The sequence below is a fragment of the Sminthopsis crassicaudata genome, chromosome 6 (assembly GCF_048593235.1).
Source record: "Sminthopsis crassicaudata isolate SCR6 chromosome 6, ASM4859323v1, whole genome shotgun sequence".
In the NCBI taxonomy this organism is placed as follows: Eukaryota; Metazoa; Chordata; class Mammalia; order Dasyuromorphia; family Dasyuridae; genus Sminthopsis; species Sminthopsis crassicaudata.
This window is the reverse complement of record NC_133622.1, coordinates 162,590,213-162,605,705: the sequence shown is the minus strand read 5'-3', so window position 1 is coordinate 162,605,705 and position 15,493 is coordinate 162,590,213. Positions and strand designations below refer to the sequence as shown.

General features: G+C 35.3%; 1 protein-coding gene across 3 annotated transcripts in view; it reads right to left on the bottom strand.

The window, feature by feature from the left end:
- Positions 1–1,032: 1,032 nt before the first annotated feature.
- Positions 1,033–15,493, bottom strand: part of CDKL2 (cyclin dependent kinase like 2) — a 44,338-nt gene continuing 29,877 nt past the window's right edge. The window contains exons 8-14 of one of the 3 annotated variants that reach the window (XM_074273535.1): positions 13,208–13,506; positions 12,357–12,435; positions 10,522–10,642; positions 10,179–10,285; positions 8,537–8,629; positions 6,212–6,301; positions 1,490–1,627 (exon numbers count right to left, since the gene is read on the bottom strand). In XM_074273535.1, coding sequence (XP_074129636.1) covers positions 6,236–6,301; positions 8,537–8,629; positions 10,179–10,285; positions 10,522–10,642; positions 12,357–12,435; positions 13,208–13,506 — 765 coding nt within the window. In that variant the 3' untranslated portion in view covers positions 1,490–1,627; positions 6,212–6,235. Of the gene's footprint in view, positions 1,628–6,211; positions 6,302–8,536; positions 8,630–10,178; positions 10,286–10,521; positions 10,643–12,356; positions 12,436–13,207; positions 13,507–15,493 lie in introns of all 3 variants that reach the window. The other 2 variants (XM_074273536.1, XM_074273534.1) reach the window with 2 other exon arrangements.

Genomic DNA, 15,493 nt, shown 5'->3' with positions numbered 1-15,493 from the left:
AAGATGTCTGGGAAAATGATTAAGATATGCAATTTTATATCATATTTTTGATCTAAAGACATAAAGGGGAAATAACCACTTCTTTACACTTTTCACAGAAAATCTTTTAATTCAATGTTATTCTAAAAACAATTTAAAGTATACTTTTAAAATTAGATAAAATCCTGGAGAAGAGTATTATTAGTAAGATCTCATCTACACATGGATTAGTAGTTATTGGAGGCAAAATGATTAAGTCTATATCAGGCCTAATCCTGGATAAAATAATGCTCCTACAAAATGGGTATATCCTGAGGTCCACATAGTTCCCTTCCCAAGAATTACCTTGATATCACTGGAGCAGAGGGGAAATTGCTGCTTCCATTTTCTTTGCCATATGGGTGAGCTCTGATGGACCAGGCCTTCTGGATGCTCTACTCTTGTTTGAGACACACTTTTCCAGACAGATAACTCAAGGAAAGGGGGCCAGGAAGGAGATGATCACAAAAGGGCTTAATGAGGGGCCCGTGACTTCCCAACCTGCTGACAATAAGGTGCTGGAACTTAGCTGGGCACACAGTTAGACCCAGAGAGCATCTGGAACTGGATGAAGGGTGTTAGAGAAGTTTATTAAAATGTCCCTCCATTATCAGTGAAGAATCATTTAAAACATTTATTCCCAGAGTTGTTATAGAAATTTAAAAATAAGTGACATCAAACTACTTGCATTTTAATTACTTCTAAAATGTAGTTAACCTAAGTTCCCCTCTTCTATTATCCAACCATGGTCTCTTATTGAGGACTTAATACTTCTAATGTCTTAAAACAAAGAGGGCTGTGTACAATATCAAGATTATATAAAAACATTGGCAGCTGACAAAAGATTTTTCTCTTTGCCAGAATTGTACTTTTGTGGTCCCCTGTATGGAGGATAATTGGAAGGGCCAGAGAAGACCAGATTTTTATGAAATATTAATCACATGTCTATACAAGCCACAGAAAGCACACTGATAGGAGTGTGTTCAAGGAGGAAGAATTAACACAACAGCAATGCCAAGGAATAATTACGTTTTTAATGTATTTTGTAATTGAATAATAAAGTGGGAAAGACCAAGAAGGGCATTTTCGTGACCTCCCACTCTTTGTCACTGCTTCACAATCTCACCCCCAAACAAATATATACATGTATATACATACATATATATGTGTATATATATATTTATAAAGATAATAGAGACCTCAACACATTAGTAACATCAACTTTTTAAAATATATATATTTCTCTTTGCAAACTCATATTTTATCTCATATTCCCCAACCCCATTCTGACTTATTAAATTTAGTTAGTTCTTCATCCTACCAGCAAATGATCATTCATGCTGCTAGAAACCCCCCTCTGCATTCAGAGATATCTTGAAACAGATTTACCAAGATGGAGGGGGTAATGTTGTGATAGTGGGGAAATGTTGAATTTGTTTTAAATACAATGAAAAACCACTGTCCTTTTGTTCCCCTTTCATTTCCATAGTGTTGCTCCCAGGAAAAACAAGGCAATTCAATGGGATATATTCTATCCCATGTCGTTCTTCTCCCAGGATGTTAATAGTCTCATTCCTGGAACTTGTCATGCTGGATTTTGGAGTACAATCTCAAACACAAAGGAAAAAAAATATAAACATCAGCATTCCTATATAGCAACAGCAAAAATAAAGACCATTAAAATAACTATAAAATTGATAAAATATTGGAATCAATCTTCAAGAAACAATTAAGAATTATATAATCACAAAACCCTCTTTAAAGAAATTAAGACAAATAATTGGATATTCATTGATCATGTTTGGACTATGCCAATTTATCAAAAGTTATTATGCTACTTAAATTAATTTATACATTTAGTACTATACTACAACTAAAATCACCAAAAGAATACATTGTGCAGCAAAGTATCAGGTACTTAATTAGTGCTTAATTGATGCTCCATCTATTGATCAGTCAATCTAAGATTAAACAAAATAATATCAAATTTCAGTTGTACACATAAAATGTAAAGAATCTTAGGAGAAACAATGGAGAGGAAAGAAGAATAAGGGAGCACTTCTACACCTTATTATAAAGCAATATTCATCAAAATTATTTAGAACAGATAAAAGATGAGTAGAATAGTCTAAATAAGCAAGAATGAGAAACAATCAAATTCAATAATCCTAAGGACAGAAACAACTTAAGTAAAAACTTGATAAAGACTTCTGAAAAGAATAGAAAGCAGGTAGCCAAATACAGGTAAGCAACCTATATTATATAGCATAATAAGTTTCAAATGGATACTTGATTTAAATATAAAAGAACTCAACATTGAAATTTGAAGGAAAATTATTGGAAGCATTTTTCACAATAATTAATTAGTGGGAGGATTCTTAACTAAGCAAAGGATATAAGATATCACAAGAGATAAAGGCAATTCTGATTACATGAAATTGAGTTACTGTTGATAAGGCAAAATCTTTGCCAATAATCTCTCAAAAGGGGCTGAACTCTAACATATATAGGGAATTAATATAGATTTAAAAGACCAAGACCACTGACCAGAAAATAAGTGCTCAACAGATGTGAACAGCCCTCAAAAGAAGGGTAAGCTTATCAACTATTAATTATGAAAGATTTTTTAAAATCACAACTAATACACATCAAGTCCCTTGTGAGATTTCACACCCTGTCTAGTGACAAAAAAAAAAAAAAAATATATGTAAACTGTCAATGCTAGGGGAGTTATAGAAAGACAAGTATACTAATACATTACTTATGGAGCTTCATTGTCATTAACCTAGCAATGGGGCACTTTGGGAAACAGGAGTCCTAAGTTCTCCCAGGAGAATGAGTTATACTCCATATAGCTGGCATGTGAAATAGCCTTGTGAGAGAGGGCAGAAAAGATCTGCATATTCACTTACTCCCAGGTGGTGTATGGGTCTGGCCAAATCACCAGAACCCCAGAGAAAATAGAATCCAGACAATCAAATACTTTCCTAAAATCACAATTATTCGTGAGGAAGATCTGCCCTATTAGAGATGGCAGAATACCTCCGATGAATTCAACAGCCACGCTGACATTCTTAAGTGAATGATGATGGCTGGGCATGGCCTTTACCTATGTGGAAAGGCACAAAAAGGAGGAATGATGAAGAAAGCCAAAAAAACAAAAACAAAAAACAGTACAGAACTGCAGAGAAGGCTGTCTGAATTCTGAGGAGGCCACAGGATCAAAGCACACAAATACTAAAAACAGCAGGCCAGACCCATGCCCAAGCACCAGAGCATCCAAGTGGACCCAGCTACAAGACCCAGGAGTTCTGCAGAATGTAGGAACAAAGCTTAGACACCATATCAGAACCAAACAAAGGCTGCACATCATCTAAGCACAAGGGAAAGAGGGAAAAGAACCTAATCCAAACATAAAGCCCCAATACAGAAACTGAGGCTGGAAATGTTAGTAAAAGGAAGTAAATGACATTGAAGGAATATTATGGACTTAGAGAACTCCACGAGGGAAATCCAGATGAAGAGAGTTAGCTCCACAGGAAGTCCAACTACAACCTCAGAGAAAAGAATATCCCAGATACAATGACTACAAGAGTGCCCAGAAGAAATTGATTGATTCATTAAGTTATGTCTGACTCTTCAGGACCCCATGGATTCAAACCCTTCTATCCTCCACTATCTCCCAAATTCTGTCCTAGCTCATGTTCATTGCTTCCATGACACTATCCCTCCATCCCATCCTCTGCCATCCCCTTTTTCTTTTACCTTTAATCTTTCCCCACCTCAGGGTCTTTTCTAATGAGTCCCAAGCCTAGCACAGAGATGTGATATAAGAACAAGAGAGCTCAGTTACTTCAGTGTGTACTGAAGTTCTCTTCCAAAATCAGAACAGCTAGACTTAGGAAGACCTTAGTTCAAAACCTACTTCATTTAACTAGGATAGTAAAGAGTAAAGATCCCTAAGGCTGGGTCACCAAAAAAAAACAAAACAAAAAAACAAAAAAAAAACTGGCTGTCCTATGGAAGGCTATCAGATGTGTTCATATTTTGGTTAAGTGGAAGTTGTAATAAGACAAATTGCATTTAATTTGATGTCAAGAAAACTTTTTAACAATAAGAAGTATCCAGAGGAGATCCCCCAATTCAGAGATCTTCAAGCAAAGCCTGATGACCACTAGAAGTTCATGTAGACTATATAAGGGTCCTCTTCAGATACAACATGAAATGAATGGACGAGACAGCCTCTGAGAACCTTTCTACCTCTAAAATCCTGTATACAACTATGCAATAGGAAATGATGAGCTCAATGATCTTAGAAAGACATGGAAAGACTTGCATGAAATGGTAGAGTGAAATGAGCAGAATCAAGAGAAGATTGTATATAGTTACAGGAATATTGTTTTAAGAGTGACTTTGAGCAACTAAATCATTTTGACTATTATACATACACAATTTTTAAAAGGATCTATGAAGAAAGAAGCTATCTGCATCCAAAGGAAGACCTGATAAATAGAAGTATGCACAGAACAATTTTACATCTATATACCTATTTGTATCTAATGGTAGCCAACTCTAGGATAGTGGGAGGAGAAGGGAAGGAGAAAAAAAGGAAATTTACATAACAACTTTATATTTAAAAGGAAAAGAATTATAAACATGAGGAATTTAGAGAATTAAAGGAAGAACACAGAACAAAAAGAACATGCACATAAACTTCAATAAGGTGACAACAATAAAAAGTACTTGAACTATGAAGGCTACTAAAGAACAGACTGAATCAGAGAGAACTGATAAGGAAACATAACTCGTCCTAGTAGAGATGGGGCCTAAGGATATGGAAAACTATATACATATTAGATGCATCTGTTAGATGACTAGTTTTGTTTCACTGGAGAGGAAAAGTGTCAAGAGACTACGATTATGGTATAAAAACAAAAGACAGAAATAAAACTTCAAAAAGACAAATGCAAATTAAAACAACTCTGTGATATCTCATACTCATCAAATTTTCAAAGATGGAAATAAATGAAAAAAGGGTAGGGGATTACTTCACTGATATTAATTAGAATTATGAAGTGATTCAACCGTTCTGAAACACAATTTGCTATTATCTAACAAAAGTTATTAAACTTTTCACACTTTTTGGTACAATGATCAAGCTACCAGGCTCAACAATAGCAAACAAAAACCAAAAGCAAAAACAAAGGCATTTGATGTACCAAAATATTTACAATAGCACAGTTTAAATGGGGAAAGAACCTAGAAACCACTTATCAGTCTAATAATTTGGAATGCCTTAATAAATCTCAATATATCAATGCTGTTCAATTTAATAAGCATTTATTAAGCACCTATTATATACCCGGCACTGTATTAGGCACCAGGGATCCAAATACAAAAATGAAACCCTCCCACTCTCCACAAGCTTATTTTCAATTTAAGTATTATTGTAATGTATAGAATGGCAAATGTTCATTTAAAGGAAACATAAGGAAACTGGTATGAAGTGCTAAAGAGAAAAGAAATCAAATCCAAAGAATACATACAATAATTAAGGCAATGAAGACAGCATTTAAAAGGCAATAAAATTCAAGTAAAGATAATGGCTAGGTGGCGCAGTGGATGGAGCACCAACCCTGAATTCAGGAGGACCCGAATTCAAATCTGATCTCAGACACTTAACACTTCCTGGCTGTGTGACCCTGGGCAAGTCACTTAACTCCAGCCTCAGGGGGAAAAAAAAAAGATAATGGACTTTGTGGCTTCCAAATTACTAAAGAAGAAACATATCCTTTCTTTCTTTTAACATACAGTAAACTACAAGGGCAAAAGTTATTAGTCCTGTGAGTTTTAATCACTATATTAAAACAAATTTTTAATGTTTTAATGAGAAGTTATAATGGGAAGAGATCGATGATTGAGATGTTAATGAAATGCCAAAACAAAATACATCAAAATTTTATAAGAAAAAAATTTTACAGATAAAAATATTGTATATAATTATATATTTAAATATGTTACTATGATATAATACAAAATATTATATTAATAATATATAAGGAAATATATTTTATATATAATATTATATATAAATATATGCCATGTAAGAAAGATCACATCTTCAGAAAACCTTTGATTTCCTAGGAGACATTTCGTTTAAGAGATATAGGAAGTTATAAGAGATGATAACTACCATGATGCAGGCCGTCAACGTTCCTCAGTTTGGGTGTTCTACTTGAGGGAAGCTGGCCTCTGGAGCATCTGGCAGGGAGGACCCTGGTACCTGCCAAAAAGTTACAAATTCACAGTAAATTAAAAGCCTCACTTCTTTCCTTTCTCAAAGCTAGGGTTCTGGAGGTTATTCTATGATTATTCAAATATCATCAATGTTTATAAACTTAAATTATATTCCCTAAGAAGGAAGAAGGACAGGAAGGGGGAGACAGTTGATAAATTTGACTTATTACTTTACAGACCTCCCAAAATTATGTTTTGGAAGAATAGACAGACTCTAAAGCATATACATGACAGATGCAGTCCTGACAGAAGCTGCATCGAGAAATTCCCCAAATTTATTCACTGATATCCATGTAGATCCAAAAGTGTCAGACTTGGAAGGGCTTCAGCAGCATGGGGGTAGTTTCTATACTTATTTGGGGGTGGGAGAAGGATCAATTAATTTACTCAGTCATCCCACTTACTTTAAAGCAACCCACAAAATACTCTAGGCCTGATTCTTCTATCACATCTCAGTGTCTCTATCAAATTCATGAATCAGTTAAAGGCATTAAACTAATGTATGTGCTATCATAGCCTTGTATGGTTCTCTATAAAATACCAAGCCAGTTAGGAATCCAGCATCTGAGCTTCAAGGACAGCCAAGGGAAGAGAATAATTTGCCTGATCCCCAGAGGGGAAGGAGAAAGACGAAGGAAGGGGGAAGAGGGCAGGAGGAGTCTTCTTGAATAGAGAATCACCTTGGAAACTTCTGAGGAGAGGTTTTGGACTTATGAAGATAGAATGAAGTGTCTTCAGAACTCCAGTGACAGGCAGGGGCTCAAGGACATACTAACTACACATTATCCAAGTAAAAAATTATGGGGGACCCACAGGGAGGAAGAAAAGGATTTCTGGGAGGTGTGTTACCTGTTTGCCACCGGTGCTTTCTAACTTTGGGCTCACCTTTCCCTGAATATATAGTCCAGGGAATTTATTGTAGGGGAATGTCACTCAGGACATGGAAAAATTGGGAAACTCATGCACTGTTGGTGGAGTTGTGAAGTGATGTCATTCTGGAGAGCAATGTGGAACTATGCCAAAAGGGCTATCACACTGAGCATTCCCGTTGTCCTAGCAATACCATTACTAGGTCCATATGCCAAAGAGATTTTTAAAAAAGGAAAATAGCCAAAATACACAAAAATATTTATAGAAGCTCTTTTTTGGTGGTAAAGAATTGGAAATTGAGAGGATGCCCATCAATTAAGGAATGGCTGAACAAGTTGTACTATATGATTATGATTGACTATTGTGTTATAAGAAATAACAAACAGGTTGCTGTTAGAAAACCTGAGAAGCCTTATAGGAACTGATTCAGAGTGAATCACTCCCAAGAGAAAACTGTCCATAGGAAAAGCAATATTGTACAATGATCAATCGTGAATAATTTAGCTATTCTTACAATACAATGATCCTAGATGATTCAATGATCAAGGATGATTCTGAAGGACTTACGCTAAAAAATAACATCCATCTCCAGAGAAAGAACTGATGGAGTCTGAATGAAGAAGAAAGCATGCTTTTGAAAATTTTTATTAATTTTTTTCTTGGATTTTGGTTCATTTTCTTTTTCAACGTGGCTAATATGGAAATATGTTTTACATGACCACAGATGTATAATCTATATCAAATTTCCTGCCTTTTCAAGGAGAGTGGAAAGGAGAATGAGAGAGAGAATTTGGAATTCAAAATTTTTAATTTGTTTTTACATGTAATTAGACAAATAAAGTATTGTATACTTATAAAAATTTAATTTTAAGAAGGGAATGTACCCCAGATACTAATGGAGATGTTGGTACCAACTCCATAGATGGATTTTCTTATATCAGGCTTTTATTATATGTAGTAAGGATTTTAGAATAGTAAGGGGTGAAGTTAGTTTTGACCCCTGATAATACTAAATCCATGAAATCATGGACTATGCTATAACGAGGCTATACTGAAGAACCCTTAATAGTCAGGATCAGTTTTTGGTAGGATTTAGGGGGAAGGATTGTAGTCCATTAAAATAGAGTTAAAGAGATGAGGTCAATGTCAACTTTTTTTTTCCTCAGGAATGAAAAGGCTTCTTATAATTCCAAATCACATACTATGAATCAATAGCCATTTATTTAGCGCCTGCCAGTGGCCAGAAGCTGGCATCCTAATGGGAGAAGCATGTTTGTAAGCTTAAGTGTGATTTTATATTCACACATGCAATGCAAATACAAAATAGTACAAAGTAATTCATTATAATTACCTCATTGTGGGAGGCATTGAGAGAACGGAGAATTGGGCAATGCTTCATGGAGGAAGTGTCACTCAAGTTAATCTCTAAAAGAAGTGAGGGGTTCTAGGAAGCAAAAGCACATAGATGGGAAATGGAATTGCAGGTGTGAGGGACAACAAAGAAGCAAGTATGGCCAGATTATGTTTTTACTCTTATTTGGTTGCTGTTAACTAAAGCTAGAAAAAATTATGAAACTGCGCTATCACAAATATATCCTATGTATTCTTAGATAGGCCCTTATTTCTAAATCAATTCACTATCCCACCATCCCACCTCAGTACAACAATTCCAAATCTTTTCTTTGCTCCCTGGGTTCTCTGGAAGGCACAATTTCAGCTGGGAACTTTGCCTTATGCAAAAAGCAAAAACAATACCTAAGGCCATTCACCAAGAGTTCCATCACCTCCCTTTCTCTTCATCTCATATCATTCAAGCATCCTTCTCTATCATCTCCTTCTTTACCCCTGTCTCACAGAAAGAGATGGCTCTTCTCTTTGCAAGGAAAGCTCCTTTTGGTGCCCAAGTGATCCCATTCCATCCTGTCTTCTTCAGCAGATTGCCCATTCTATCTCCCCCCATACACACTAATCTTCAGTCTCTCCCTATCCACAAACATGTTTCCTCATCTTTGAACCTAACATTCTATCTCCTGACTCTGTCTACCAAAAATGCTCTCCCTCTTCCTCTACCTCCTCCTGTTCAGCCCCTGGATCTTCCCAGGCTTCCTTCAAGACTCAGCTCCAGTCCATCTCTTGCATCCCTCCTGAGTCTTATTTTTAGCTTTCCTTTATATGTTATACAAGTACCTTCTTCTCCTTCTGTGTATTGTCTACCCTCATTGAAGGTAATTCCATAGGAATAGGAATTATTTTTATTTGTATTTGTGTGTCCAGTGCTTAGAGTAGTAAATGTTTAATAAATGCTTGCTGTCTTACCTGTAGGAGGCCTTTTCTAGTCCTTTCCCCCCACTAGTGTCTTCCCTTTGAGATTTTTGTTGTTTAGTCATTTTAGTTGACCCCATAATGGGATTTTCTTGGCATATTCTACTGGAATAGTAGAACTACTAGAGTATTTGCCATTTCCTTCTCCAGCTCTTTCTTTTTCAAAAACACATTCAATTGTGAACTATGTCAGGAAACTATTTCCTAGATAGTGGTCTGAAGATAATTGCAACTGTTAACTTAAGTATTTGCAACAATCTGTAGAACATAGTACAGAGTTTACCACTGCACCTGACACAGGGTAAATGCTTAATAAATGTTCACTGATTGATTGACTGATATTGGATAAACTAGTACCTACAATGTTTGGCATTCATTTTAGCGTGAGCACCTGTCCCACTAAAACAGAGTAAATTTTTACACATTAGGAAGTTTCTTGAACAACAAGGGCTTGAAAATCTATTGCTTGGCAGGCAACCTTCTGGCACTGAGGAGTTTCCAGCTAATTAACAGCAATAATTGTTTGGAAAGCTCTATGAACTAAAAAACAGACACAACACACAGAGCTTGACTGATTCCCCAAAACTGGCCCATTGACCTCAAAACCCTCCCAGGACAACTCGTCAAAGAAGTATGAAAGAAATCTGAGATATCAAAAGCTATGTCTGTACCTGATGGAAGGCCATATTAGGGAGGTACAACTCAAAAGCAGCCAGAGATGGGATCCAAGATTCTGAAAAGGTTTTGTTGTCTTTCTTTATCAGTCTAGCATTTCGAACTAAATTAACACATACACAGAGAAAAGGGGAAAAGACAGTAAGAACAGAACTTTTTTGGGATCTTTAAAATTGTCTACATTTTTGACCCCCACTTCTTTTGAATAAAACTGGTTTATAGTAACAGGCTGCCTTGTATTTTAAAATGCTGGGTTTTTCCATTGTTTATTTGTTAATACAAAAACTTCAAAATATCAAAACATATGGGCAGAAAAAGGAAAGGAATTAAAATACATACGTATGCCTTCAATTCCTCTGACCTCAGGGAGGTGATAATTTAGTTCAGGAAAATGAACCTCTGTCTTGGAGAATTCCCATCTTTTCTTGTTTGTCTGAAGAATGTTCTTTTCATTAGAGACCTAACACCATGAGAATAAAGTGACTTTAAAGTAATCATCATTTCTTCCTTATATAACAACAGATTTGTGATTTATTTTGAGTTCTCTCTCCATAATCAGAGATCACAACTCTTTCATGATTGCAAGGGTTGCCATGATCTGAATATTCATCTTCCTTCAGTCAGAGTGCTGAGGACCTCCAAATATGTCATTGTTAGTGTGCAAGCCATTAATCTATAGTTTATTACTGGCCCATACTAAAAATGTCTTCTGGACTAACCTTCAAGATCCCAAGGTGATCTCAACATCCTCACAAAGCATCACAGTAGGATTGGACAATTCAATAATATATGGCAATAGGAACTAAGTAATAATATGACCATTTGAAAATCAGTAATAATGACAAAAAGCAGAGGAGCTAGTGGGTTTGGAATTAGGAAGACTCATCTTCATGAGTTCAAATCCAGCCTCAGACACTTACTAGTTGAGTGACCCTGGGCAAGTCACTTAACCCTATCTGCCTCAGTTTCCTCATCTATAAAATAAGCTGAAAAAGGAAATGCTAAGCTACTCATATATCTTTGCCAAGAAAACCCCAAATAAGGTTATGAAAAAAGGTCATGAAATATAATACCAAAAGGATATTTCAACTGCTTATCAAATCTTCTACTAAAAATTAATTACATTGATTGCTTTGAATGTTTCATCCTTACCCTGCCTTTGGCTCAGAATCAAGTTAAGGTTTTTCTGAGCAATGAAATGATAAAAAAGATGGTCAGCAGGAAGACAAAAGCCTTCTCATAATCATCTTAAAACTGATCCTAATTAAGTATCAATTTAAAAGGGGGAAAAAAGCAATGTAATACATACAATTTAGCTTTTCTTAAATTGCTATCAAAGTACTATCGACTCTGCAAATAATATAGTTGAATTTTGACACTATTACTAGTAACTTCCCAGGGAAGTTATTAGAGGTTAGATTGTTGGTCGAGATAGATACAGCTCTGAAACTGCAGGTAGAAACATACAACAAGGATGCTATAACTGAGAGGCCAAGGGAGCCTCTCATCTACAATGATGAGCTTTTTTTAATCACCGGATTCTAAAATATTATTATTAAAATGTTAGTTTTTCTTTCTTTTTTTTCAGTCTATTCCTATACCAGAAAGGAAGGTACAACAAACTACTGCAGCCTTGGAGGGAGAAGTGATTCTATTCGATGCCTAATCCCTGATCAGCCACCAGCTGGTCCTGTGACCTTTAAGAAATCACAGTATCTCTGGGCTTCAATTCCCTCACCTGTTAAATAAAGAATAGATCCCACTATAAAAAAGAGAATGCATCTATGAATTTATCCATAAACTGTTATTTCTATCAGACTCTAATTGAGAAGAGAAAATTTTCCTTGTAACATGAGGTATTCCCTCATTCTAAAAAAAAATAGATACTGAATTTTGAACTGATAAAATTTATAGCTTAGGAAAAAATTTATTTTATGTCAAATTTTTTTTTAAAAATTGAGTGTTTCTTATATATTCAAGATAATAGCATTTAATACTTGAGTGTTTCAGGATCAAAGCCTACAATTTTAAAATAACTCATTCTGATATGAATAACTATTTCTTTAAGGACATGAAATTTCCATATATAATCCTGAGTCTCTTCACTGTTTAACACCAAAACAAGCCAAAATCGGCAGTACTTTTATTTTTGCCATTAAGAGAAGGTCACTTACCAATGTAGTCAGGTTAGCATTATAATGGCTACCCAGTTTAACAAGTGGAATATAGTTCTTTTTAGATTTTTCATCCACCCTTTAATGAGAAAAAGCAAAACAAAATTGAGTCAGTGTTATTAGTTACAGCATTTTTTAAAGTTCAAAATAAAAGTGATCAACTGTTACATATAGCATTTTAGTTATTGTTCAGTTCTCAGGCTACTTAGCACACAGAGATCTGATATATGCCTTCTACTACTGTCATTTTCCAGACTTATGTAATTCACATATGCTGCTTTATTGCCAACATCTCATTAAAGAAATGCAAATAATTATAGCCAGCATCCTCTTCCTTTCTGACAATCACCTTCCAATCCAGGCTAAGGAATACTTGGCTCTCCTTACAGCCTCTTGGAGACTATTTTTAATTATTTTAATCATTTATTTATTTTTATTTTATTTCTTAACTAATTAATTTTATTTATGTTTAAGACTCTTTGCTTGGGTCTCAGATAAGTTCGTTTACTTGTGCTACTCATGTCTTAAATAATTATGTAACATGAGGACCCAAAATAGTGGTCAGAAGGATCACGATGATGAGCCTTCAATTCATGCCAAAATATTCAATAAGGCTGAATATAGAAACTGACAAAATATTTGAAAACAGGGTTTTTTTCCCTTTCCCCAAAGCAATTGGGGTTAAGTGACTTGCCCAGGGTAACATAGCCAGGAAGCCTTATGTGTCTGAGATCAGATCTGAACTCAGACCCTCCTGACTTCAGGGCTGATGCTCTATTCACTGCACCATCTAGCTGCCCCTGAAAACAAGTTTTTAAATAGACTATTTGACTGTGTTATCCCACTCTTACCTGTAAGTATGACCTCCTAGAATGGACCCCATTCCTGAATTTACATTGCAAGCAATGCTAGAAATATTGTGTATAACTGGAGGAATCACCATGCTGGGATTCTTTGTGCAATCTATACTGCTGATGCTGGGGACTCCAAAAGTGGCTGGATAAATTGTTCTTATCTGACTTATTCCATTGTCAGGGCGACAGCTGGGATGGGATGTTCGGCTGGGTTTTTCAATCTTTTCACTATTGCTTTTTGGTGGTTTTATTTTGATCAATTTAGAATTCCTAGTTGCAGGATCAGCATTGACATCCTATTCATAAAAGAAACTATTAATGGGATTAATGATCAAAGAAGGATAAAAAAAAAAAATCTCTTGCTATGGTAACATTAGCCACAGAAAAATTTTATGCCTTTTTAATAGTCTTCCAGTGGAATGGAATTGCAATAAAGAAATTCTAGTGTTAGAGATTCATTTGCAAAAATACCAAAAGAATGAGAATATATTGGACTACATGCCATCTAGGGAGGGCCTAAGGGAAGGGAGGGGGGGAATTGGAACACAAGGTTTTGCAAGGGCTAATGTTGAAGAATTGTCCATATATATGTTTTGAAAAATAAAAAGCTTAAAAAAAAGAAAAAGAAAAGAATGAGAATGTAATTCATGTTAGCTCCAGAAAGCATTCCATTTTCAGGTTCAAGAACTCTGAATTCCCTTTCTTTTATTATGAAATTCCTGATCATAATCTTTTATTTTTCCCTATTTCTCATAAACTTATTCTTCGATCTCAATATAACCTCAAGTCCCTCAGTAATATCCTAGACCATCCATTCTGTTCTGGATATATTCTCTCTTCTATTCTCAACCTTGATCTTTGATGAACTAGATCAAATCTACTTTATCTTCCATTCTTGACTCCCTAGCTACTTTATCCTATCAATTATCATCATCAAGGTTGCTGAACTTCAACCTTGGATTTTCTTACCATCTTACCTCTTCAGAACTGTGATGACTGGATCCACCAAAATTTATTTTGGCTAATCTCAAGGGGGCCTCACTACAAACAGCAAGGAAATCTTATTGTTATTCGGTAATGTCTAACTCTTTATGGCCCCATATGAGGTCTTCTTTGCAAAAATACTGGAGTGGTTTGCCTTTTCCTTCCCCGGTAGATGAAGGCAAATAGTTAAGAGACTTGCCCAGTGTCACACAGCTACTAAGTGTCTAGGACTGGATTTGGCTCTTCCTGACTCCAGGCCTAGTACTCCGTCTGCTGAGCCACTTACCAGCCTCCTCTACCTCACTCATCACACCACCTGTGGCAAAACTGTTCTCTCAAGATTCCCAACTCTCTGATTATAAGTTGGCTCTCTGATACCATTCCCTCCATCTTCTCCAGAATACCACACAACCCTCTAATGTTTCATCTCTCCCTACTTACTGGCTCTTCCCCTGCTGCCAGCAAATACACCCAAAGTTGTCAATCTCCTTTGTCAGAACTCCATTGTAGTTCCTACGATGTCTTCCAAATGTAGTCCTGTATCTCTCCTCCCTTTCTCAATTACACTTCTTGGGGAAAAACACCTCTACTTCCTTTCCTCTCACTTCTAAATACCCGTCTTTAATTTTCATAATTTTTGCTCTTTTACTTAGAGATTTTTGATTTGTTGTTGTTCAATTAGGTTTTTTTGTTTGTTTGTTTGTTTTATCAAAAGCCCAATTCCTTGACTTGTTCTTTCTCTTTTTCTGCTGATGGCTTCATCAACATTTAGAGAGATGAATTTTCTTCTTAGATGCATCCTATAAATTCCCTATAGATATCTGTATATCCCATGGATTTTGGTATGTTGTTTCATTATTGTCATTTTCTATTATGAAATTGTCTATGATTCTGTAATTTGTCCTTTGATCCAACAGTTTTTTAGAATCATATTAGTTTTCAACAAAATTCACCTTTCAAGTGAAACTACTCTTTCTAAAGTTATAAATGATGCTTCTTCTCATATAATCAAGAATATTTTAGTGCTTGATTGGTCATTAGTATATAGACAGTGTGAACAATTTCTATACTTTTAAATACTAGTGTCAAAAAATCTAAATACTACATACTTGTCAATTATAATAAAAAGACAAGATAGATACTGTAGAATATTTAGAATTAGGAAACAGATAATTCAGGAAGTTTTTCTATTCTTTCCTGTTCTGTCTATAAGCAAATGATGTTAAGAAATATCATAAAAATAGACTTCTGTTTACTGACAAGATAAATTTCAAAACAAATTAAGGACTCAAGTTTCCT